This window comes from Diachasmimorpha longicaudata, chromosome 11 (assembly GCF_034640455.1).
Source record: "Diachasmimorpha longicaudata isolate KC_UGA_2023 chromosome 11, iyDiaLong2, whole genome shotgun sequence".
NCBI classification, from domain to species: Eukaryota; Metazoa; Arthropoda; class Insecta; order Hymenoptera; family Braconidae; genus Diachasmimorpha; species Diachasmimorpha longicaudata.
In genome coordinates this window covers 5,340,881-5,367,177 of record NC_087235.1, presented here as the reverse complement: position 1 = coordinate 5,367,177, position 26,297 = coordinate 5,340,881, and the positions used below count along the sequence as shown (strand labels likewise).

Below are 26,297 nucleotides of genomic sequence, written 5' to 3'. Positions count from 1 at the left end.
AAATAAACTTTCTAATTTTTTTTCCACAATTAAAAATAGTTTCCAACCGTTCAATATAAACACTCAACTCCCGACTTGCAGAATCTGAATAATTCCATCGGTGTAAACTCAGTTTGAATAAAAGCATTTTACTGCCTATGAAAACCGTCCAAGAACTGAAATATAAAAAAAAATATGTTGATTGAAGGAAAATTTTGAAACTTTAAATTGACAGGAAACGATAATGAAAGGTTTCCTCCAACGTTGGAATTAAATGAATTCTGGGACGAAAAAGAAATAGAGAAAAACAGGAAAAGAGTAGACTAGATTAATTGTGCAACCGATTGAACGGAGCGAGGACGTCTTTGGAGCGAGTGCAGTGAAAGTTGGCCCGAATCACACCACAGCCGTCCAGTATCTGAATTTTCCTAAAAATCCTATTCTCCTCTGAGATAATTGACATCGTGTTGATACTGCTCTGGACCACTTGTCCCTCGATCCTAAGATCATGACAAATGGCGGGGAACTGTGCCACCTTAAAATAAGGCGCGCAGAATTAAGATCACCGGCTCGTCTCTCGCATGTTGGGACGAAGCTGCATCGGGAATTATACCTTTCACTCCATTCAGCGAGAGTTGTCGTGATCCCGAAAGAAGGTAGAACGATTCTTCAGGATTCAAGTATTCTGTACCCAAGCGCATGCGCTGAGTGTAAAATCAACAATGTTTTCAGCATTGTTGAATAGCTCCGGCGATTTCAGTCGTGCGCGGTGAGAGGACACGCGCACGTCTCCGACAATTGGTTTAACATTTAATAAATAAAATAAATTATAAACAAATTCATTAAATTCACGACACCAAAGCAATATTAAACTGAATTTCAAAACAATTCTGGTCCTGAAAGTCGTCGGAAAATTTCAGCTGTAACGAGACGTATCGTTTGGTTAATTAATCGTAATAGGTGAGTACTCTTATTTTTATTTATAACGGTAATTGGATAGTTAATTAGTTAATTTTTATCGGGGTGGGGAGTATGCGCGGTGAGAAGAGAAAGCGGTCTGTGAGCTTTTGAAGCTCGCAGGTACCTCGTCGTCGGTGTCTTCATGATGCAAAGTCATCCTTGAAAAGTGGGACACTACCATCGCATCTAAACATGAGAACTAGTCTTCCAAGGTTACTGATTTTTTCTGTCTGCGTTGGAAGAATCTCAGATGCAACGGTTTTGTACATATTGGATACATCATCCTCGAGATTTTATTGTTTTTCGAGGGACATGTACATACAGTGAAGGGGATTTCGGAGCAGAAATTTAACAACTCAAAAATTCTATTTCTGCATTCGGTGGGAGCGGACATTATTACTCAATACTTTCAAAATCAATCATAACAATAGGATATACGAATTCATTTTCTTAATTAATTTAGGAGGCAAATGAAAACTCTAGTTTGCTTTGGAGGTGGGATCATGAGTGAATAATGCAACGGCCCTGAAACTTCAGTTCTTTCTGAGAGCGTTAAAAACAGAAAAATTTCATAATTACAAAAAAAAAATGCAAATTGCGTAAATTTGTGCAGTAGTCACTGTAAACCCACTGGGGAAAGTTTTTGAGGACAATCGTTCTGGAACCGTTTTCCCCAATTGCTCGTTGTATCGTAAAAATGAAAGTTATGACTTTCATGGTAAATCAGACTAACGGAAACTACTATTGGGAATATCCGCGGTTAGTTTGGTAAAAAAGATGGGTTAGAGTAACGTGAACACTGATAGAAAGATTCCTTTACATCTAACGAAGTGATTTTTTTGGGAATTCGTAGGCCCATTGGTTAATCCCTCATCGCCTGTGTTTTTTTAAAACTAAATTTATCGCGGGTTAAATTTTTTAAAAAATGAATCAACAGCTCTATCAAGATTATGATCGAAGGGCAGTCAAAAAAGGGATTCATTGTTACTTAAGAATTCAAGGCTTGGTCCATCGTGGACATGGTCCCTTGACGATGGCTTCCACGTAATTTAGGTAATTGTTATTCTGGGAGAAGTTTTCAGGAGGTCAATTAATCAATGTCATCGGCACAACATTTATCCGGAGTTGCATCATTTCCGAGATACATTTCCGTTATTTCCGACGATTAGGGAATACCCTAAGATGATTACCTTGATGATACATTGAATCAAGGGATAATTATTGTAAAGGAGGTAAATAAACATGATGAAATTTTCTTCAGTTGAAATAATAGACAGGAATATGTCGGAATTACAATAAATAAATTTGTGCTTCATCATTTTAATTTGAGTATCAGGCGAGAAAACTAATTAAAAAATCAAGAACGTCTGATGAATGAAAAAAAAATGAATGATGATGACAATGCGAAAGTGTATTTCAAAAACTTTCTGCGATTGAAATAATGGAAGAGAAAATCTGAAAATTGCAGTGAATTAATTTTTTTTTCACCGGTAACAATGCAATTGGAACATTCAATAATTTCTCAAGTCTTTTGTTCACAGAAATTACATATAAATTCAAGAGGAGAAAATATCGTTAGATGAGTTCCTCGAAGTTATTGAGTATTATCAAGTATAATTTAAAACATTCATTTACCCGCCGTAGAATGAATCGCACAAAATAATTACTAATAAATACGAAGAGATTATTTATGAAGCCACCCGGAGAAAAACTCTCGACGGGTAAAAACCGCAGATCGCTGACGAGTTGTCAACTACCATACAAAAAATCCTCATTGAGATGTATGCGCCGGACATATGATAATACTCATGAATTAATTTTTTATCCAACTTAATGGAGACACAAAACCCCAAGAAACGATCGCATATTCCATTTTGCGCAAGAAATTTCCTCGTAAACCCAAACGAATCGGTTTATTCGCAGTTCTGGACTTTCTCCAGGTGAAGGGTCGCCGAAATGTCAAAGCTACCACCACCTTTTGTCCTCCTCTGAGAACAACAATCAATCCCTCGTCATGAGGGCGAATATTCAGTCATAATTAGAGACTTCATGAGAGAAAAATCCTAGCACTGACTACAGCGGGTTCAGGGACAAATGGACTCAAGTAAAAGCGATCGACTGAGTGATAGGGAGTGGGTCGGAGTTGTGGTTCCCCACTTAAATTGATCGCACATCTAAGCAACCCGGTTACTTCAGCTTAAGTAACCGGCCAGTCAGCTTCACCGAGAAGGTGTGAACACAGTAACTCGATCGCGTTTGGTGTGTGTCAAATTTCTATTTTCATTGTTAACAATTTTCCTCGTATTCATACTGGTAACAAGAGGTCTATTAATCATAATAGCCAGCGAGTGAAAGTGAATTTTTTCATCCATGATCATAAATATTGATTCTCATGCGATGGAAGATAGTAACCAATTACGGAGATGAAAATTTCTAGATGGATTTGAGTGAAGATTTTACATCCGCCCAAGGCGGAGATCAATGAATAAAAATTTGCCGATTTATTGAAAGAGAAGTGCAGAGCGATAAAGAAAGTGAAATAGAAAGTCCAGGGGGATTCGATTATGTTTGCCAATGCCGTCTCACTTTCGTTTTCGTACAATTATTTGGAGCTATTGCTAAATAATCATCAAATTGTTTTAGGCGGCAATTTTACGATGAACGTCCATCAAGTGACCCACATCGTGAAATTACCCTTATGTGGAATTATAAAATGATTATGCAACGTATGACCTTGGACGTATATTAGATTGATCTCCGATTTTTTCAATTTGACATTTTGTGACACTAAATAATTATTATTAACGATTTTCATTGACGGGCGTGTGCAGTAGGATTCCATTGGTTAATTTAGGGGAGAGTGGGGCAAAATGGAACGCCTTCAATGGTCAGTGAGCCAGAAATTTCTCGGAGAAATGGAATAATTTTATTTATTTTGAAAGTTTAAAAATGAAACGAAAATACAGATGTCAGATTATTAACGATTAATTTCGGCTCATCTTGCTCCGCTCTCTCTCCCTCTTAATGCAGTAGCGGAGGTGTAAATCGGTTTGAGTCGATTTTTATTATCGGTTAGTGATAATCTCGAAATCGGAGACAGAAATATTACTGTTTAAACCTGTTTTGTGAAGTTAAGTCAGGAGCAAAGTGGTAGAACGAGATAAGCCACGTCTGCCCATTGCCCAGGTTTTGATGAATATCTCGAAATATAGGGCAGATGGTAAAATTTTTATTATAACCTTTTTTATACAGTGAATTAAGTACAACAACAAATGTCATTACAAAAATTCCGCTATCTCTATTCGTCTCGGAGATATTCCACAAAAACTCTGCCGAGAAGTAGTCAACTTGAACTGTTTTACCGCTTCGCTGCTAAATTATATTCGGTCATGGACTTGGTCCACCTGCGCTGAAGAGGGAAAAGTTTAGTAGAAAGTACCTCTTAATTGGTACCGAAAAATCAATCACTTGAAAATTATCACGCTCCCAACTTCTCGTGCTAAAAACAAATTGAACGCCGCGCGAATTAATTGAATTTCACTTTTAACAGACATAACTTTCTTGAAAAATCAACAACGTCTTCAGAACAAGTACTGGCACGAGCAAATCCACTTCCAAAAAATGAGTCAATCCCCCAATAAATTCCTCCGGCAGAAGTTTTTTCCTCAACCTGATGACAAATAATTTCTACCGAATCCGAAACTCTTATCTAACTCTATTCAAACCCATAATTCGTAAGATATTATGCAATTTCCACCAAAAACGGATTTCCTGATGGGGCTCGGCCGTCAGGTATAACTTTCTAAAAAATGTAATCCCAGGATTGCGTCACGTATTGCCATCAGACGTGGATCGCATCATTTTCGTTGAGTTTATTCAAAAAATCATCCCAGTAATTAACATTCCGTTTGCGCTGTTCTTCCAGCGAATTATCCAGTCTCAGTGTTTGTTTCCTTTGGTTAAACATGAAAGAAATGAAGGCAAAAAATGGCTTCCTCATTACCATAGGGTTCAAGGTCATTGTGAAATCCATTGAAATGCGAGGCCGTGGATATCTGTAATTTTGCAAGAGAATGGATGACAAATAGAAATGATGGGCTAATGGATGACTTCGTGTTTACAGAAAAATGGTAATGGGCAGTGATATGGATTATCAATGTGGTTTGAGTGAGGAGGATCAGACAGTCGCTAAGGAAGAGCTCAGGGAGGATGATGCCATCAGAGATCAGCTGCTCGAGCAGTTTCGCCAGTGGATCCAGAAGCATCCGACGATCAAAAGGTGCCGGACTGATCCGGTTTTCCTTCTGAGATTCCTGAGGACCAAAAAGTTCAGTCTTCCCATGGCCCAGGAAATGCTTGAGCGATATCTCACTATCAGGCAGATCTATCCTGATTGGTTCCAGAAACTTGATATCAACGATCCGGAAATCGAGGCTATCATCGATGCTGGCTACCTGGTGCCCATGCTGGAGAGGGACGAGAGCGGGAGACAAGTTATTTTGTCGTGTGCTGGTGAGTTTTGGGGGAACCATTTTCATGTGTCCATTTATGTTGGATACGAGGGTTTTTAGAAGAGAACATCGCAGGGCTTAATTGGAGAGAATTTTATGGGATCTAAAAAAGGTTCTCTCGATGTTTTTTCCCAAAAACACTAGTTTTGGTGATAAATTAGTATTTAACCGCAGGAAAGTTGATGTTTTGATGAAACGCTTTTTGTTCTACGCTTGTAAATTTTGAAACTACAACCTGACTGTTTTTATCGGTGATAATTGGTCTTGGAAAAGAGTTATGAGGCAACAAAACATCACGAGATATGTATATTCATTTATTTCGGAAATGAGTTATTAACAGACTCATTTTAAAAGATATTTTTTTAGTTTCTTGTGATATTTTCTCTCTAAGGACGACCGGAAATGAAATTAATCTTTTTTTACGCTCGTAATCTGCTTCCGGAATTGAGTATTTACAAAGAAAAACTTGACAAAACCTCTTCCTCATTCTTTCTCCCAATTTCTCCTTCAGTAATTGGTATCACATACCATTGAACTCGAAAATTCGAAAATCGCCACAATATTATCGGGGCTGTTACATTCGGGCCTTTTCCACTTGCTCGTGAGCGCTCATGCACGAGTGGAAAAAGCCCGATTGCAACAGCCCGGGAGGCGCAAGTGGTAAAACCCCATCGTAACAGCCCGGAAATGCTACAGTAAAAAAATTAAGCTTTCTACGAGTCAATGAATACTCGACGAAAATAATTTTTTTCTGAGTGTAATACAGATCATACTAAATATTTAAATGAATTTTGACTGACAGGCCGCTTCGACCCTTATAAATATACATCAGCCCACATGGCACGTGCTCACAGTGTCGTCCTAGAAACTCTCATGGACGAGGAAGAGAATCAAGTCCACGGTTATACTCATATCAACGATGAATCTGGCTTGACAATGGGCCACATCAGCGCCTGGTCCTTGACGGACATTCGAAATATGCTACGATGCATACAAAATAGCACACCAATTCGTCACAAAGGGACACACTTCATTAACATCCCAGCGTTCGGCTCCAAGATACTCGAATTTGCTGTTTCACTTCTCAGCGATAAACTGAGATCTCGGATATACGTAATTATTGACTCTGTCCTTTCGGGAAATGACCCTCCGACACTTTTTTTCCATTGTGATGTGTTTACATTTCAAATTTTCTGAAAATAGGTGCATAAGAGCCTTGAGGACCTGGCGGAAGCGATAAATCCCAAGATATTGCCGAAGGAATATGGAGGTGTTGTACCACTCGCTGATATGATTGGTAAGTAATCATCAGCACACTGGGACTTAAAAACACCTTGTAACGTTCTTCGTAACTTTTTTTTTCGTTTTAAAATGACAAAAACCAAAATTCAATTGCGTAAAAGTGAAGACGTAACAAAGTTTTTACCTCATGTGTTACCGACTCTGCGGAGTCAACAAAAATAATTCGTGAGAAACTTCTGATACTTTCCTCTAACGTCAGAAGATAATTATAATTTACTTTTAAAAATTACATTTCCATATTCATGCGGAAGGTATGTTCTCCGTTTAAAAAATACTGGTCAGCAGATTTATGATTCGTGATAGATGAAGAGAGTGAGAGGTAATATTTGTTTTTTTTCTTAACGCCAGCAACCTTCAAAGAGAAGTTACGTGCGAAGAGGGACGACCTGAGAGCCCTCGACGACATGTACATCGAAATATCCCCCAAGGATTCCTGTGCAGCTGCCAGTGACGGACTCTGTGGCATCACCGGGTCATTCCGTAAATTAGAAGTCGATTAGATGTATTTATACTACTCCATTATTATGTTTGATGATATTTTATAAGAGTGTGGGAAGTGCTTCCCCTTCTGGTGTGAAGGCCTTACTATTTAAAATCATTAGCGATTGAAAATTAATTAAAATTTTGGCTATTAAGATCATTTTCAGTGCTTGAGTAATTCTAGATTGGTCCCCTCATAAGGGAAACACCTCAACCTGTGGTTTTTAGGAAATTATATGAACCAATTTAACTTTATCAATTGAAGTATTGACGGACCGTAAAAGTGGTGGCTTCAGATCAACGTAATTTTCAAAATTACTAAACCTAAAAAATCCTCTATGAAATTTTTTTTTCCCTCACCCTTTTATTCCGCATCTGAATGGGATTGCGATGAAGCAAACACACTTCTAGTTTGATATATAAATAGTTAGCTAGAGATATGAAAAGGTACAAAGCCGATGTCGGTGGTGCAAGTTACCCAAAATTAGGATGACCATGTTGTGCTTTCAGGAAGACAATATCGTTCATTATTACACAGCAATTGACATATATGCTCTAATTGTAATCTATTTTACGAGATTTCATATATCAGTTTGCTGATAGTGTATTAAGTAAGTAAAGAGTTAATGTAATTCAAGTAAATTTTAATATTTTTCAAAGCGAGAATTTATTTTTTATTATACGAAATACTTGTAAATACATAAAACTTCATGCTATCTCCAGTATGACCGTTCTTTCATACACTTTTTCCATGGGGTAAAAATGATTATATCGTAAGTGGTACTAAGAACACTCAATTAATCGCAGGACCTCGAATAATAAATTTACGACCAGGTTATTGAGAAACTATTAGCAGTGATACATGAATAAATGATAAAGTGAAAGGTACATAGCCTAAAGTGTCAATGATATTAACAAAATGGATATTTGCTTAATAAAATCATTTCTATTTTCTATTTAATTAGATGACTACAGTTTATTTTTTAAGAATTTTATAATTTAGTCGCTAGAACCAGAATTTCTAAATATTTTCAAATTCTTTGTGACAGGTAAAGAAAATTAACTAGTTGAGAAATAGCCCTAAAGTTTGAATCACTATAAAGAAATAATTACTTGATCGAAGCAATCAACAATTTTATAATTAACTACATAAAAATTATTTGTACACAAACTCTCCTATCAATTGTTTACAACAGAGTTTTCTTCCTCGTTGCACCTAGAAATGTACATATTTAATCTCTACATAATCAGCAATGATAATCGATATATAAATAGACTCAGACTGCTAAATTGCTTAAAAATCTATTGACGATAAGTATCGCCGTGTTTTAAACATCATCTAGAACACAATTCTTCATAACATATTTCATAAATACCTACAATAATGATATGAATACCCCCCGAACAACTAATTAAAGGCCTAAGCCTTAAGACATCGTCAGTGAGCGCACGTGGGTCGATTCACAGGGAAGAATACATTGAGTTCCGTCAATGACGCGAGAATGAGAAAGACTCCATAAGTAATCAGACAAGTAATTCCCACCTTTCGATCTAATCTGAATTTGTTGACGAAGAATGCCAGATAGAGAATTAGGAGAGTTGAAAATAGGGAGACGGAGCTGTAAACAAGACCCTCAGAATTGATCTGGACGTAACTGGTCCCCGATATTTTTGGGTAAAATGCTGCTTTTATGAACCAGGGCAGGCCTAGACACAGCAGCACATCGAAGACGTTTGAACCGATTGAATTACTGATTCCCATCGTCCCATGACCTGAAATTAATATTTCAAATAAAAATGCTGAGATCGGGGGTTTTAATCAAGTACAATCATACCCGAAGAGAAATATTCAGTAAAAATTAGGTAACTATTCATGTAATCTGTAAGGGACTGTCTAATCTTCCTGTCAATACATTTTTCCATCAGTGTATGTGTTATCGCTTGTCGATAGCCTCTTGGGGAATATCCTAGGAGTCTTACCTTGATTAGTAACGATAACGCTGGAAACTGCCTCGGGTACACTCATGCCAGCAGCTAGGAATGTCAAACCCATGACGGAATCGGGGATTTTGAATGTATCGCCTGCAGAAAAGGGGGAATTTCGATGATGATTAAATTTTTATTTGAAGATGTTAGTCGCTTTATTCGGGACGTAAGAAACAATCAATAGACTTTATTTTACACGAGTCACTCGGTCATAAAATTCCGTCGGAACATTCGCGAAATGGCTATGGGTTATTCGTTTATATCTAGAGAAAATCTACAAAAGTGTGTGAAATGCAAAAATTCTATTTTGCTGTCACCTACAAAAAAATTTGAACCCAACTCAATTCACGTAATTTCTTTCCATTTTCCATCAGCCAACAATTTTCTTGATTCAATTTTTTTCAGGATCTATTCATAGGCTATAGAATAAAATTCCAATCAATTGTTTAAGCGAACGCGAACGCCCAGCTATTCTATTTTTTTTTTCATACGTTAAGTAATTAATTTTCATATAGTTACCAATAATCGTAATATCCCAGGCGACGATATACGACATGGTGGCAATCCAGACGATGCACATCAAGAAAGTGATGGGATACCAGGACTTCAAGGATTTCCTTCGACTATCTGGTATCGTACACAAAAGCACAAGATTAATCGGCCAAGTCAGCAACCACCAGAATTTTTCGCACTTGGACTCCGGCCACGTCGTCATATTAACTATTTCCATTGACTCATCATCAAATTCACAACTATCTGTGATTTTAGGATCGGAGATATCTGGAAAAATTCACAGAACTGTTAGCAGCCAACACTAGATTCCCTGGATTTTCGATAAGACTTAGAGATAAGAGGAGTTACGTTTAGGTAGCAGAGGACGATCATCGAGGTTCTTGTATTCGTTGCGTTTCGATACCATCGAGCCCATGCACCGACTGATACCTCTGTTGAAGTACATCGCTGTCAAGAGTAATCATAAATAAATTATCAGGGATGGGAATTCATGGGGAGATTTTTTATGGATTTTAAAATACAATATGAAACTCTGAAAGCAGTGATGCTGTCCCAGAACTTTTTACCTACCCATAATATACAAAATATAGACAATAACGAGAATTAATGCTTCGTACCACTCGATACGACCGTCTCGAAGAGTTACAATCAGTAACAAGACTGTTATTGCGTAGGACAGTGAATCACGAGTTATTGGCCACCAATCGAGATCTAGAACCTGAAAGAATACCAAATTATAATTGAATTTATCGTATCGTATACAACAAAATATTAACTGTACGCAAGACTGACTGTAAAATACATCTCGTCTGAGGCAAATAATTAATAAATTAATTTATGATTATTCATTTTTAGTCGAGTATTGATTAATACCCAATTAATTAATTAGTAATCCTTCAAGTAATCCAATTATTTGAAGCATGAAATCGAATATCACACGACTCCTTTTTCCGTATTGGGAATTTTGACTCATCTCATTCAATTATGAGTAGCGTTATCTTCCTCAGATATTCATGAATAAATTATCAAAGTTAATGACACAAGGAAATTAATGAATAAATGATAAACTGCATGATGAGTCAAAGATTAATGAATAGTGTTGAACCTTTCACCGATTCCCCTTTACCGTTCCCAGTTTCAATACCTCTATTTCGCTGGGTGAAACGTTATCGGAAGTTCATTGTACTTCAATTAGAAATTTATTCTCTGATAACGGTTTCGTGGGAAAAACTTAACAGACGTTTACTGTTCTACATTGTTGATGTAACTGATAGTCCTTGATTTTCAATTGAAAATTGCGTTCAAAGAGATTCTCCTGAGAAACTATCCCTTCCCCCGAATATTCGAAGGACTAGATTTTACGCGATTTGAAATTTTAATCCAAAATTCCTAAAATAATATTCAATATTAGTGAGTGAAATATTAACCTCTCTAGCAAAGAGACCGCAGCAGGCAGGAACCGCCAGGATATTGAATACAGCTGATCCAACAATGGTTCCAATTCCTAAGTCTCCTTCTGTTATGAATGTCCCCACAACATTGATAAATAACTCGGGGCTTGATGTTGCTGCTGCCATGAATGTGGCACCTGCCACGTCCTTTGGCATTCCAAATTCTGCATTAATTAATCATCATTAATACCGAATCAGCTGCATTATTTGGAACTAATCGAATGCCATTTGAATGAATCGCTATATTAAATTTTCAAAATACGAAACGACTGGAAAAAAAATTCTAATTCTATGGAAAATACACAAACAATACTCACTGTCGCAGATACGTTGTATCGAGGGTACGAAGAAGTCATCGCAGACGATAGCAACAAGAAGGAACAAATACAACGCCAGAATTATGTGAATGAGAATGTAACCAGAGCGTCTCTCATCAGCACTAAATCCATCAGACGGAAATTCTTGTATCGAAGGCTGAGTACAATTGTGAGTGCCATTCAGCTCCGATTCTCCAATCTGCATCAATTTTCTCATTCCTAGAAAACAAAGTCCCCAAAGATGATGAAAGGCGAACCTAACAAGATGAATGAAATACCATCGCAAATTACGTCTCCCGTTTCGAGAGATTGGAGATGTAATTCGATTGCCTTCACGTGACACTCGAGAAAAAGAGACATATGTATATATATATATGAATATGATGGGTATCGATTCAAGTATTTCAGACATCGTGACGCGCGTGATATCGACGTTTTTCCATTGAGTCGCGATATCGTTTATCGTGAAGAAATCTTGCACGATCATGACTAATTTAATGAATGGGTGGTTTGATTGGGCTAAATATAATTTTAATTATTCAGTTTCCTTCAGTTTTCTGCTGTACATTGGCTGGCATCAGTTTCACATTTTTACTAACGACTAACATTTATTTCTGATTTTTGAGTAATATTGTTTGTTAAAATTTTAGGGATGAAAGGGAGTTGCGAGCAAGATATTAAGGTGCAATGCAAGAGCCATATCTCACGTGTTGTTCAATGTTTATAACTTAAAAATGCAACAACGAAAAGTTTGATGCACGTAGAGTAATTATGTTAATTGTAGGTTTTGTATAAGGAGAAGACATTGTTCTTCCATGAGAAAAAGATTGTCCCATTTCAATAACAATGCAATATATTATTAACATTGAAAAAAACGCAAGTTCCTCTATACTTAGATTAGAATAAACCCTTGAATTTCAATGTTCATGTGCAAAGTCATCTTTAAATACAGTACACCGACAGCAACAACGTATTTATGTTGAATAAAGCTCATAATTTGCGGTTTTTCCATTCATTTAATTGAAAATATTTAATTAATAGGTAATAAATGACGATTTTTTTTTGTATTAAATAAACTCACTTATTCGATCGGAGGCGTCATCAGTCTGCGGTTCGTTGATAAATAAACTGGCCAAACTCATGCATAAAAAATACATCGTGGGAATAGCAATAACCAGTAAAATTCTGTATCCAATCATGTGCCTATGTCTTCGTGCCATATTTAATCAGAATGACCTTCAGTTGCTGACTATTATTCAAATTTTACAACTGATATTTTTTTGATAATTTTCTTTCTTCTCAGAATGAGAAAAGTTAACTGGACGATGTCTCACCACGTACTGATACACGAAGAAATGCCCGCTGACCAGTAATACTTTTAAATATTACCTCATTATCTCTCGAGATAAGATATCTGATTCTTCACCTGATGTCGTCAGATGAAAAGGAAATTTTCCTTGTTGTGTCCAACATCACCATGCACATGTTGAAGAGGGTCTGCGACAATCAGTGGCGCCAATCCGTATCTTATTTGTGAATCCCCAAGCTTTTTCTCAAAATTCAGAGCACAACAGACGACCGAAAATTTTCGTACCGTTAAATCAGGACTTAATTAATATTTCCACGAGTGCCATAAATTTTCAATTTATTCGGGAAATTAAATAGAACATCGAATTAAATTTTCCATGCAATCTGAATTGGTATTTTATTGAAAATTTTTTTTTATTGTTATCAACAGCAGAAATAAAAATTTCATCAGTATGACGTTATTAAGAATATCAAGATTATTAGCCCGACGTTTGCTGAATAATCTCTCGATACCGTGATCATGAAATCGACTATTTTCAACATTATATCGAACATAAAATGAATCGGAGTCAAGTGCAGTAGGTGTACCTGAAATGTCCGGAAAATGGAGCAGTGCCAACGTACTTTCTCAGCGCAGTGCACTAGTATTTCGTAACGTGTAGCCTTGACAAATGAATAATGAAGGGGTTGAAGTGATGCTGAATGAAATAAATAATTCATGATATTCTCTTATTTTCTGATTAGCCGGGATAATGGGGAGAATTTGGTGATACGCAAGGAGAAGATGTAATGTATGTTAAGGCGAGGATATAATTGAGCCGGTCAACGCCCCACCATCAATTACGTTGGGTTGCTATCACGGCTTTAACACCCGATCACCCAGACTGTTATTTCGTCCGTCGAGAGCTTTTTCATTTTCATTATTCTCAGTGTCGACGGCACATATACTCGCGTTCTCAGCATCAACTCTGCATCACATCAATTACTCGATGTTTCATGTAACACATAACGAACAAGTTCACCTCGTATTGTTATAGTTTTTTGTGTTGTTTTGATTTTTATTTTACGTAAAGGTCGATTGGATTATTGTGAGAGAGACTTTCGTCGATTATAGTCAATAATCTCGGCATTTCACCCTGGAAATGGGATTTTTCCTCTCCAGACCGGTGGAAAATTTCGAAGGTATGTGCTGTTGGGTGATTCAGTTTACTATGTACTGTCCTATGTATTTATTTGTCATTGATTCGCTCATATGATTCGTTATCAGCGAGAAGTACCGTAATCTCAGTTAATGTTTGGCGATTAAACTGAGATTATAAACAGTGGATTTGTGAGTTTAAGGGGGTGAAGACGTAATCGCGCGGATTATCAAATTAGTCGGTAATATCGAGGATTTGGGAAGAATTGTCAGAGAATATTTTTTTTCTCAGGAAGATCTGGACTATAGTGGAATTTTTTGAGCTGAGTCATGCACCTTCCTATGGGGTTAGAAAGAAATTCAAGTCCTTTTGGGGCTTTCCAGGAGAAATACCCTGGACACTCTATAATTTAACAGAGAGACCGGTTCCCAGTGCTCTCGTCACCTCCACGATCTCTAGGATTGAAAAACAGTAATGAGCGCAATTCAAAAAATTGAGTACCTTAAAACACAAAGAAAATCTCCTCCTGACCCTTTATTACCACTGAATAATGTCCCAACTCTCACTAATCATCCCCTCAAATTACAAATTTCAATTTTCGAATCCCGTAAATTCCTGTAAACAATTCACTGAAAAAAATCTATACCAAAAGTCCGGGATTTCTCAATCCTCCCTTCACACATCCCTCTCTCCCCCCTCCGTATAATTAACAAAAAAAAAACCCTGAATCCGTTACAAAAAATGTTACCATCAATTTTTCAACGACGAAGAAGAATTCCGCGTGCCACATGTAGTGGTAACCGTGATTACGAAGCCACTCGTGTTGGTTTATGCGACTAGAAATTGGAGGATAAATTGTCAAAGTGGAATAGTCAAAGTTAACTGGTCTCTGGCTGATGTGTACGCTAGATGAAAACTTGTCTACTGGTCTATCCTCTGCATTCGTTGCACTCGCAGTGATCGTTGCACACTCGTCGCAACGTCGGACGTATCGTTCGGTATCATAACAACACAATTTTCCAGATTCATCGATTCAATCACTGAATCGTGAAAAAAAAAGAAGTTGTAAATTTTATTTTTTTATTGCAATTGTCGAAGAGGACGAGTCTGAGTAAACAGCCGAGGACGGAGAATCCGTTGGGTCTGCGGGAGGCGTCCAAGCGTCTAGGGGGTTTGATCGATCGAGAATAAACTGGGGAGTCGAACGCGAGCGGTGTTAACGTCTTTTTCCACTTCTCGCTATTTCTGCAAAGGACTTAAAAAATTGTTGTTTCGTTTATTGATTTTTTAAATATATTTTCGACGGAGCGATTGAAACGGTCGACGGCTGTACCACTCACGAAGGGAGGGGCATGCCATTCAACAAACGATGTGGTACTTCGGAGTAGTTGTTAATGTAGTATGTGTGTGACAACGGGATTGACAACATGGATACAGGTTTGTTCATTAAGTATAATCTTCATTTTTTGGGGAATTTTGAGGATTCGAGGGGTCAGGTGAGGCACCTGGGGACGATGGACGAATGAAGAGTCATTTACGATGACAGTAGCTTCAAATGACAGGTCAAAATCGCTTGGTTTAAGACTGCAGATGCGTCTGCCACACGAGCTGGATTTTTTCAGATTTTTAAAATGAATTCATTCGCACGTTTTCTTTCTATTTATCGAGGATTCAGGTCGTCAAGTCTCGGAATTTAATTTCCAATCAATATTGAAGACCTCGTCAATTTAATTAGGAAGAGGTGGGGTGGGTGTCACGGAAAGTCATGGGGAGGAGAAAATAAAGTCGCTAAAATGGGGCAAAAAATTGGCAAGTTTCGTAATCGTCTTAACACTCATTGAGTGTCTCACGTACAATGTTGCGATCCCTTTCGTGACCAGAGGCGGTTCGGTTCAAACGAGGTGAAACTTAGTATCAATTAATTGAGTCAAAAAGCGGTTTGCATCAAAGGAAACTGGAGTTCGTAATTCAAGTAATAAATTGAAGATGATTGGGCGTTACAATAATGCGGATAATTACGATCGTGAGATAATAATTTACGAATTCCGGAAATTAGTGGTTCTATGAGGGATGAGACGGCAGTGAAAATCATGCGACGGTGGATGATAAATTTATTTGAAAATTTATAACCGGTAAATCATAATTTTCACTTTCTTTTGGAGCTTTCTCGAACCACACGACGTACCCTCCGGGGATTTTTTCGAGCCCAACGCAAGTTGTTGAGTCGTGTTATACCCAGTTTATACGACGTACATTAGGCATGAATGGCATCTACTCTGCCGAGTTGAATGAGAGCAATTTAACTTCTTTAGGTTGCTTAATCGGTAGGAAGTCACATCAAGTCCACATAGGTATAACTTTATACACTGGCCACCTTCACGTTCACTCGAGTATCTTGACAATGTTCGTGTATTCTGAATCTGAATATAAAAATCAGAGCGATAGATTTATTGTAGAGTTTACGGTTACGTTTTCCTCTCACAGAAGCTCAGTTTATTTTTTTTATAACTGGAGGGAGGTAAATATTCAGGTAAATTACGAAACGAGTTGGCTTACCGGTCAGAAAAGTGACAGGGAAAATTTAAGTGGCGTTATGGTAATTTTTGGCAGATAATTCAGATAAAAATTATGGAATGGTACGAAAAAGTCTGTAACAATTCTCTAAATTTTTTTTTTCATTTAAACCGGAAATTTTCCATAATATCTCAGTGTCAAACGGAAATCTCCCGAGAATGATCCTTATCGATCACGACTTGAGATCATTTAGATCGTCAGTCTCGTCTTTCCTTCGGTTCTCGCCTTTCTGTCTAGAAATCGCATATAAAAAAGTAGAAAAATTCGAGAGCGGCACCAGATGAATTTTTTGGGCCTCCTGACAAGGGAAGACGATAAAATAAGTGACATTCTTATGTAAACATGGCTTTAACCTGCAAACATGGCTTTAACTGCACATTCTTCAGTAGTAGCTCAAAAATATTGATTAAATTACGCTGCCTTATTGTCGATCGATATCCAATTAATAATAAACATCTAAATAGCGATATCCAATAGCGAAGGCCACGGTTGGCAAATATTTTTTAAACAAAAGCCGGAATTCAGACGCGATGTTTATCCCGAAGTCGTGATAACTAATAATGGACCGCGCAAACGTGAAACTTCAGAATAAAGATTCTCCGAATCAATGAGAACTCTGTCATTAATGTCACAATTTTTTTATGCCCCTTTCATTTTCTTATTCTTCTTCTCGCGGTGTTCCGTATTTTCTGGGTCACCGCAGACACGGTGGAGAGATTATTAGTACACTCTGCGCCTCCAGGGTATGCGTCAACCAATTCACGATGTAATAGTACTACAAATTGAATGAAAATTGTATTTGTGGAGGCGTTTGCATCGAACGGAGTCGTATGAATGAGTTGATTACTTAATTAGACCGTCTCAGGAGAAAAAAAAATTGTAAAACATATATATATATATATAATACATGGATAACAAATAAGGAAAAACTTGCAATCAAAGGACTGCTTTTTCCTTTCTCAACGTCAATCGCGTGCTCTCTGTTGTATTATTGAATAACGCGAACGTAGAAGCTTCATAAAATTGAAGTAATCGAGGCGGCCCTAACGACTTGCTTCCTACTTGAAGCTTTTGGTTACTACCGGAAGCCATTGAGGTTCACAAAAAAATTAAAAGAGACTTTCGGGGGAAAAATAGAGGTGAAATCTGGGCGTTTCAGCAAATTATCCTTTCAAGCTCCAGCTGGGAGGAAAGAAATAAAATGAAGATTGAAAAAGCTTGTTGGAGATTTTTTTTATAGCCTTGAGAGAAACTTTGGGAGCACGTGGAGGAAAAAATTCATGTCCAAGAAAAAATAACCACTTACAAAGACGGTAATTTGCGAATATAACTCTGTGTATTTTTTTTCAATGGAATTTTCAACGAAATGGGAATTTTGAAGTTTGTGAATACCGGGGCGGTGATAGGGGTTGGAAAATATATCTAGGGGTCGGGTGGTTTGCCTTTGATGGCTCAAGGGTGACTCGACTCGTATCAAGAAATTCTTCTTGATTGTTAAGACGACAGAAAGGGAAATAAATAGAACAGTAGTAACGAGGAGGAGACGGAGGAATTTTTCAGTAGCGAGAAACTGACTTTGCAATATTACGTAAACCGGTGGACATTCCACGACTTCCGTTTGAGGGAGTGGAGCATCCGTGGTTCACTAGATTGAATAGGTCAACAATAATTGTTGTCCCTTTGTATATTTGTCTAAAAAGTTTTTTCGATAATTCGTGAGCTCCATCGATTGACCCCGTTTTATTGTCTCAGGAGAGTAGTTTCTACAACTGGAAATTTAATTTTTAATAAAACCATTATAACATTATAAATGTTGTCCTCGATTGAAAATGTTGGCAGATTTGATTATCCAGTTTGCCAGTGCAATTCTGTAATAAAACTTTGCAGATAATAATTTTAAATTAAAAACTATCTGAATTATCATGATGAAATCTTCATTAAAGTGTCATCGTGAAGATTATTCATATTTTTATAAAATTCCAATGATTTTTTACATAGTTTAGATCATACGCAAGCCATTTATTGTTCATTAAACAATCAGTAATTTTTCGAACTAAAATATTGTTTTTTCGAGTGAAAATATTTATTTCATTTAATCAGAAAATATGGGTTAATCGTTACGATTGAAAAAAAATCGGAAAATTCAGGTGCAGAATACAATTTCACTTTGTCAATCCAAATAATTCAAAGTCCAACAACTCATTGAGTGTATGACACTGCGTGGGCTAATTGTTTGGTTCCTCGACCTTAATCAATCACCGTGGAATGTCACGAGATTAAGGCACTTGAACTACTACCAATTACCTGCTATTTAATACAAATCACTTGACCTTGATTGGTCGCCACGTAATTGGAGATGTTTTGATTGGTCGAGGGCTTCAGAAGAATCTCGAAAATTAACTTTTGTCTTTGAGTGTTAATGAGCCACTCGTCGCGCCTTTGAATATTTCACTGGTCTAAAAATAATTACGTCATTATCATACATCGATTTTTTCTCATTTTTAATTTTATGCAGTGGGTAATTGCACACTGCCGGCAATCGAGGACTTTCCACATGACCTGTTTGACGAGGGGCAACGACAAGCCGGTGCTGTCGTCGTACATGTCCTCATATCTCTTTACCTGTTCATCGCTTTAGCGGTAGTATGCGACAAATTTTTCGTACCTGCTGTAGAAAGAATATGCCATGGTGAGTCTATTCAATTTTTTAACTTGCATTCACCGCAGAAATCAGTTTTATTTATCTCCGCAATGAATAAACAATTTGGTGATAATTATTTTAAGGTATTTTGAGAAAGAAAAATGACATTTCATGATTTTTCATCTTTAAATCGCATTCAATGTTGCAGTTTTCGAAATTAAAAAATTCATTCACCAGAATTAGAACAAAAATTGACAGTTCTGTTTGTCTATTGCCGGGAATTTTGATCTTTCTATGCCAACATGCCCTCAAATTTTAGGGGAATTAAAATTAAAATATTTTATTCGTCAGGGGGGAGGGTAACAGGTGGATGTAATTGAAATTCATCAAGTATTTTTTTTTCGTAAATAAAATTTCAGCGTTGTCAATGTCGAAGGACGTTGCAGGCGCCACATTCATGGCAGCCGCGACATCCGCACCCGAGTTGTTCGTCAACGCAATTGGCACATTCATCACCGAAGGTGATATCGGTGTCGGTACAATAGTAGGATCGGCGGTCTTTAATATTCTCGCAGTACCCGCCTGCTGTGGAATTGGCGCTGGAATGGTGAGTCGACGATTTTTACTTCCATTCAAGACATTTCTCACTCTTCCCTGGCTTCCCACATTTTTCAATAGCACGACAATATTCATCGGTGACCTTGACCGATTCAACCATCAGTCTGCACTGAGAGAAATTTTAATAACTATTTTTCCCACCCCATTTCATCCAATGAAATCACCCTATTAAATGTTATTTTCGATAATTAAAATACTCCTCAGCTGTGTATTATCTCATACTTTCACATTTCCCCATAAAACACGTCACATCACGCTATTAACCCTCAGCCCTTAAAATTTCCCCCACCATCCACAGAGAAAAATACTGACCAAAAATTATTTGTCTTTTCCCTAATTCTGGACCTTTCTCCCTTCACGAGCTCTTCAAAAAGCTCTTGAAAAATATTGGAATAAAAAAATAAACTACCGTAACTTTTCCGCGAAAGCTCGAAACGCATTCAAACCATTACCATACTCATCAAGGACGTCGATTAATAATGCCCGAATGAATGGCCGTCTCACCTCCGATATTGCGGAAATTTGTACTTGTCCCATGACAAAACCCCGGAACAATGAGACAAGAAAATTTCCTCCTAAATTCCCCGGATGGTCTCGGAATCTGCCGCTCTTGCAACTTGTCGAGAATGCCACACTATTCACCCTCTCCATCTCTCTTCCACCCCTTTCACCCTCGCATTTTGCCCCTGAGGTACTTAACGCGTCATTCTCCATTTACATCGAGCCGAGAGGCTAGTGTAATATCGCGAGAAAGCTCGAGGGCTGCTAATGGCGTAGGAACGAGGGGCTAAGAGTACCTGTGTTTGTTAACATGCTTCGGGTTAACGCTCAGTTGAAGTCTCACATTCCCATGAAATCAGAGATGCACTTGTGTTTATAATACTATGAATTTGATAGTCACAGATCCTTAACTGTTCAAAATCGGTTGACTAATTTATTTTGTGTGAGAAGTCTTTTTCAAAAATATGAACACTTTGTTATCTAGGAAATCTATATAATTAATATCAAGCACTATGTCACTTGGTCTTGCGAAGCACTTAATATAAACATAAATTCTTCCGACTCTAATTAATTAGATGAAATATTCTTCGTCGATTATCTGCACTTCACACTATCACTTTCACTCCCCAATTTCACCTAATTACTGTTGAGGTTTTTTTACCTGAGACTGGAAGAAAAAATGGCTCATTAAAGAATAGATCTGGAAAAATTAGCTCGTGGAAATAATCACTGATGAGCCCTTGGCAGACTTCCGGGGATCGCAGACGAAAATCAATTCCATTAAATTCATCAATTTTAAAAATAATTTCTCTCCGTGTATCAAGATAAAAAATACACTGAGAGAATAATTTTCCGCACTCTTTCATTTTCAAGGAAAAATATGAATATTCGATGGATCAGAAACAAATCGAATAAAAAGTAATTGTTCAGGTCGTTCCACTGGATTGGTGGCCAGTGAGCAGAGACTGTTTGGCCTACGGCGTCACTGTTGCAATCTTAATCTGCATTATTCACGACGAGAGGGTGGAATGGTACGAGGCACTGTGTCTGGTGCTTCTTTACATCGTTTACATCGCTGTTATGTACTGGGACAAATCATTTCAACGGTGTACGAGATTCCGGACGAAGAACAGTGTTTCATCGTCGGAGGATGGGCGAATTACTCCAGGTAAATCAATGAAAAATAAATGAGATAAAGTTTTTGGCGGAACTTGATGAAAGCTCAACCGCCGCGTCAGTCTGACAATGAAAAATGGAAACCCCGATATTGGAAATAAAATAAAAGACTGATGAAATTCGGGTTCGAAGCAATTTATCGGGGAAACTATTTTCGATGAGTTGAGACTAATTGAAAATAAATGCGGAGGATCACATGTCAGTGCGGGGGTGGGATAAAATAAATAATCGCGATAGAGTAATGGAAATACCTCGCTACATTTTTGGGACAACGACCTTGAATGGAATTGAAGGAGAACAAGTCAATGGGATTGAAAATTGCTCTGAACATTTTAGTTGAATTTCATTTATTTATTTGTTTATTTCAGTGGCGGGAGGACATAAATTTTCAAAGTTTTATGAATAATAAAAATCCCAATGATTATAAATTTTGAGTAAATTATCTTTTATGGGAATTTGAATTAAGATCGAGGAGTGGAAAGGGGAACAACATCTCTTAGACGGTTCATGAAATTTATCTGATGAAATGGACAGGGAACTGCTTAAAACACGTTCCTCCCTAGTATCGGGAGGGTGAATCGATCTCATGACCCAGTCACGGAAAGATATCGATTCTGACTCCCGGTGTTGCCCTCACTCTTATCCATCGGGACGGACATTTTACTGAATAATACAGGGGCTGTGTTGACCAGAAAATTTTAAAGAATTCGTTCGAATGCACCAGTGGGATGGCACCGAGGCAGTTTTTAGGGGCCCTATTTATCCGATAACTTATTCAGTTCAATGCCATTATGTTGTTTAGCTTGCGGTATCATTCCTTCATGACATTCTCGATTATTTTTGGCCACAGGGGACGCTGGGGAAATGCACTTATCAAGATCCGATAAATTACAATCACCGGGTGAGAGAGGTGAACAAATTGCAACCATCGATGTACCACTGCAGAATGGTGGCACTAAAAGCCAAGAGGAGAATCACGATGCTGGTGAGTTTAAGTGACGTTGGAGTATTTAACTGTCCCGGCTTTAACGCGGTGGGTTGTGAATAACACAGCTTTATATTTCAAGAGATTTTCCGTTCAGACTTGCAACTGGAAGCTTTATAACGATTCAAGTTTAGCTTTTTGATTTTTTTGGAAATATCGAGTCTTGTAATCTCAAAAATTTGATCCACCCTCCCCCCATGTTGATATTTGCTTCTAATATTTATTAAAAAGGGTTTGCAAAAATATTCTCAGTTTTAAAAATGAAGAATAATCTGGGAAAAGCTTGAAGAGGATGGAAACTCGTCCAATCGATTATAAATTGTTTCCTATTTCGGATTATTTCAACCTCAAGGGATATTCGTGTATTTTAGTGCTATGTAAATTTCGATTTGAACTAATTTATTAATTTTATAATTCTCAATTTCTAGATTATGAATATGAATTACTAGTTTGGCCAGCCCGAGGTGGTTGGATCCGAAAAACCGCATGGATCCTCACCTGGCCAATTCACCTCATCTTCATGTGTACAATCCCCGACTGCGAGAAGCCAAGATTTAAAAAGTGGTTCCCAATAACATTCATCATGTGCATCATATGGATAGGCTCACTCAGTTACGTCGTAGCCTGGATGATCACAATTATCGGTAAAAACATCAACTTGGCATTGAGAAACACAATTATCAGACTAAAATCCATTATCTTATCGTGTCATTGTAATTTTGTTCACAATAGGCGATACACTGAAGATACCAGACTCGGTTATGGGTATAACATTTTTAGCTGCTGGAACTAGTGTGCCAGAAGCTGTCTCAAGTGTTATTGTAGCGAAACAAGGTGAACAAAGGATCATATTCCTGAAACAACATTTTCTACTATCTCTTACATTCATTCAAATCTGAAGGAACGGATTTACGAGAAAATATACCGCCAATGAGATATCGATAAAAATATATTTGACAATTATATCTTATCCGAAAATATACTTTGCTGATTGCCAATAAACGTCATATTGGGAAAAACAATTTTTCATTAGAGAAGAATATCATTAATGCAAAAATAAATTTTGAAGAAATATATTGTTGTTGAGGATATTATTGGGAGATATTTTGTCGTTCCACCGAAAAAATCACTGCAGTTCATTATTACGATAATTGACGTAACACATTGTCATTATCGGAATAAAGATTAATCCCCAGATAGCGCGACCTTTTTTTCTCACCCTCTCAATAGATATAATTCACACAATTCTCTCGTGTTTCAGGTCACGGATCGATGGGAATCAGCAACTCGATCGGCTCAAATACATTCGACATACTACTGTGCCTCGGTTTACCCTGGCTCATTAAGTCATCATTCTCACCGACAATCCCTGGTCGTCACTTCATAAGCATCAACTCCGGTGGTCTAGAGTACAGCGCAATATCACTACTCTCGACTCTACTACTTCTCTACATAGCGTTTGCATCAAACAAATTTCAGCTTGATCAGAAAGTTGGACGTGCTTGTCTCTGCATGTATGCAGTCTTTCTCATTCTCGCCTCGCTTATCGAGCTCAATGTCTTCTTCAGGGTAAATCTTCCAACTTGCAAGAAAACAGTCAAGTGATATGAAATTTCCTAGAATCTCATTAATTCAATTTTTTTTAAGTCTTCTGAGAATTGAGGTTTTGCAGGAAATCAGAATGGAGAATGTCGGACGAATATTTGAAAGAATATTTAATGTTCTCCATTCGATTTTCATTTTTGACAATAAAAAACACGTGCGAAAAAATTTTATAGGAATATCTAGTATTTTTATCAGAAAATTGAATTTCCATTGAACTTCCTTCAGGAATTTCACGAGTTTCCCGGTGATTCTATTAAAAAATCAGTGATTTGTCTGAATATTTTTGATTGAAATGTTGAGTATAAATTATTCTACAAAAAATGAATAGATGTGAATGTTTTTTTCAAATTCTTCTGTCTTATCTCCAAACATCAAAAATATGTCTCATGTTTATCTCTTGATTCTTATTCTGATTATATTTGTTTACCTCCATTGTGACTTACGTTCTCACCCCTATTTTCTGGCCTTAATTTTCTTATTTTCTATTCTTATCTCAATTCCGTGTTCTAATTTTTATTTTATCGTATAAACACCCTCTGCATAGAAATTCTACATTTTAATTCGTTCTCCACCGAAAGGAGATCAGAAATACAATGGAAAAACCACGAAAAACAACGCCTGTTGTTCTATAACAATTTTTTTGTCTCAAACATTTCTATCAGAAAACTAATAGAACCTCTAATAGAAGTGCCTACGATGCACTAGACTTTTCTATCGAATATTTTCGTACGTAAACATCATGCAAAGCCCAAATCATTGATCTACCCTTGAGATATTCAGATTACAGTCTGAATGTGTTGGCATTTTTGTTTCTTCGTTATTATTTCTTTCATGAGAAAACACGTGTTGTCAGAGATATATGGGGTGTTTCTGAAGCACCAGAATGTCTGTTACATAACACCCTGTCTTTGAAGGTGCCCTACGTAATATCGACTCAGAGACTTTCAAATTTATTCGCATATAAATATCTACATGGGCGCACACGTATTATTTTCCCCCCTTTCGCCCACCCACTACCCTATTCAACCCTCTGTGTACAGTTTTTATCACACACTTGATACCAAGAATTCAAAAAGGCATTTTATACGTTCATAACTCTTCTGGAATTTTTTTCCCTTCCTTTAGAACACTCGAGAATCAAGTTTTAGCCAAAGATTATTATTCTCATGTATTATTTCCATGTCTGTTGATTTTCAGAGAATATTCTCAGCTCTCTCTCTCTCACTGTCTCTTTGAACCCACTGTCCCTCGCTCTCTATTTTATAGACTATTTTGGTAATTTGTAAGTTAAGAGGACATCATTTTTATTGTTATTTTTTTTGGCACGGATTTTGAAACAACGAAGGTGATAATGAGTGCCGGCAAATGAGTCAATTATTGCGTCGATTTTAGGTCAAGGTTGCACAAGTGGAAAATTTGATTCTTGGAAATTGTTGTGGAATTACGGAAAATTGAAAAGTGGAACATACGTAGCTAGTTAAATTTATGACTTAAGATTAATAAATTGCAGTAATAAATTATTATAAAATAATAGTTATTGGATAATTATTTAATTACGGAATTGGTACTGGGGCTCGTGCCTTCTCATACTCAGTCTAATTCAATTGAATCTTATCGTCCAACAAGAAAACAGCGCATTTCTGAGTGCATTTCTCTGTTCGTTTCTATTCGGTGTGGCATCAATGATCTCCGGGTTACACGATTTCTACGGAAGAGTTGAAAAGTGAAGGATGGAGGAGAAAAGTTCGAGCGCATCTTCTGCATGATTTGCCTTCGCAAATCGAGGGGGAATGGAAAATCAGTGGCCATGAAGTGATGCAATTACCTGCTTGCTGATTATATTCAAGACATCCTGATTGATTATTATTGGAAATTGATGAAAAATTGATGCATCAGTTTTCTCTTGATAACGGAGAAAAAAACAATGTCATCCTTTCAGCCTCGGAACAGAACTCTCCTCTACTTTTATGACAGATTTCAGGTATCAAAAGTAAAATTCTCCTTCAAACTGAATGGAAAAAATCGTCTGGGATCCCCATCCAGTCGCTGGATCGGGGGATAATCCACTGAGTATGCTTGACTTTTCAGCTCACTGCATCAAAGAAGAGAGAGGAAAAGGTGAAAAAATTATTTGCATAAAATTAAGAAGTGAAAGATGAAATGAAAAAAAAAATCTCGTTGAATATTTCCCCAGAGCTGCAGCAAAATGATCATCGCGTTGAAAATAATCCAAAAAATCTCTCTAAAAAAA

At 37.2% G+C, this 26,297-nt stretch overlaps 3 protein-coding genes across 7 annotated transcripts; 2 read left to right on the top strand and 1 right to left on the bottom strand.

The window, feature by feature from the left end:
• The first annotated feature begins 733 nt into the window (after positions 1-733).
• Positions 734-8,193, top strand: LOC135167751 (clavesin-2). 4 transcript variants are annotated; one of them, XM_064131270.1, is made up of 5 exons: positions 734-939; positions 5,063-5,451; positions 6,253-6,563; positions 6,654-6,747; positions 7,101-8,193. In XM_064131270.1, exons 2-5 carry the CDS (start codon positions 5,067-5,069, stop codon positions 7,250-7,252), a joined length of 942 nt encoding a protein of 313 aa, XP_063987340.1. In that variant the 5' UTR covers positions 734-939; positions 5,063-5,066; the 3' UTR covers positions 7,253-8,193. The 4 variants fall into 4 exon arrangements, with proteins under 4 accessions (XP_063987340.1, XP_063987341.1, XP_063987339.1 ...); XM_064131271.1 differs by lacking the exon at positions 734-939 and adding an exon at positions 3,035-3,169; XM_064131269.1 differs by lacking the exon at positions 734-939 and adding an exon at positions 3,046-3,198.
• On the bottom strand, positions 8,159-13,174 carry LOC135167749 (sodium/potassium/calcium exchanger 4-like). The gene is made up of 8 exons (XM_064131265.1): positions 12,581-13,174; positions 11,500-11,718; positions 11,159-11,346; positions 10,302-10,449; positions 10,080-10,178; positions 9,738-9,998; positions 9,213-9,314; positions 8,159-9,005 (listed from the first exon to the last, which is right to left on the bottom strand). Exons 1-8 carry the CDS (start codon positions 12,717-12,719, stop codon positions 8,671-8,673), a joined length of 1,491 nt encoding a protein of 496 aa, XP_063987335.1. The 5' UTR covers positions 12,720-13,174; the 3' UTR covers positions 8,159-8,670.
• Positions 13,175-13,713: 539 nt separating this feature from the next.
• On the top strand, positions 13,714-25,579 carry Zyd (zydeco). Of its 2 annotated transcripts, none has more exons than XM_064131267.1 (8): positions 13,714-13,989; positions 19,036-19,209; positions 19,581-19,768; positions 21,211-21,448; positions 22,307-22,441; positions 22,870-23,085; positions 23,174-23,275; positions 23,703-25,579. In XM_064131267.1, exons 1-8 carry the CDS (start codon positions 13,950-13,952, stop codon positions 24,044-24,046), a joined length of 1,437 nt encoding a protein of 478 aa, XP_063987337.1. In that variant the 5' UTR covers positions 13,714-13,949; the 3' UTR covers positions 24,047-25,579. The 2 variants fall into 2 exon arrangements, with proteins under 2 accessions (XP_063987337.1, XP_063987338.1); XM_064131268.1 differs by lacking the exon at positions 13,714-13,989 and adding an exon at positions 14,811-15,383.
• The last annotated feature ends 718 nt before the right edge of the window (positions 25,580-26,297 follow it).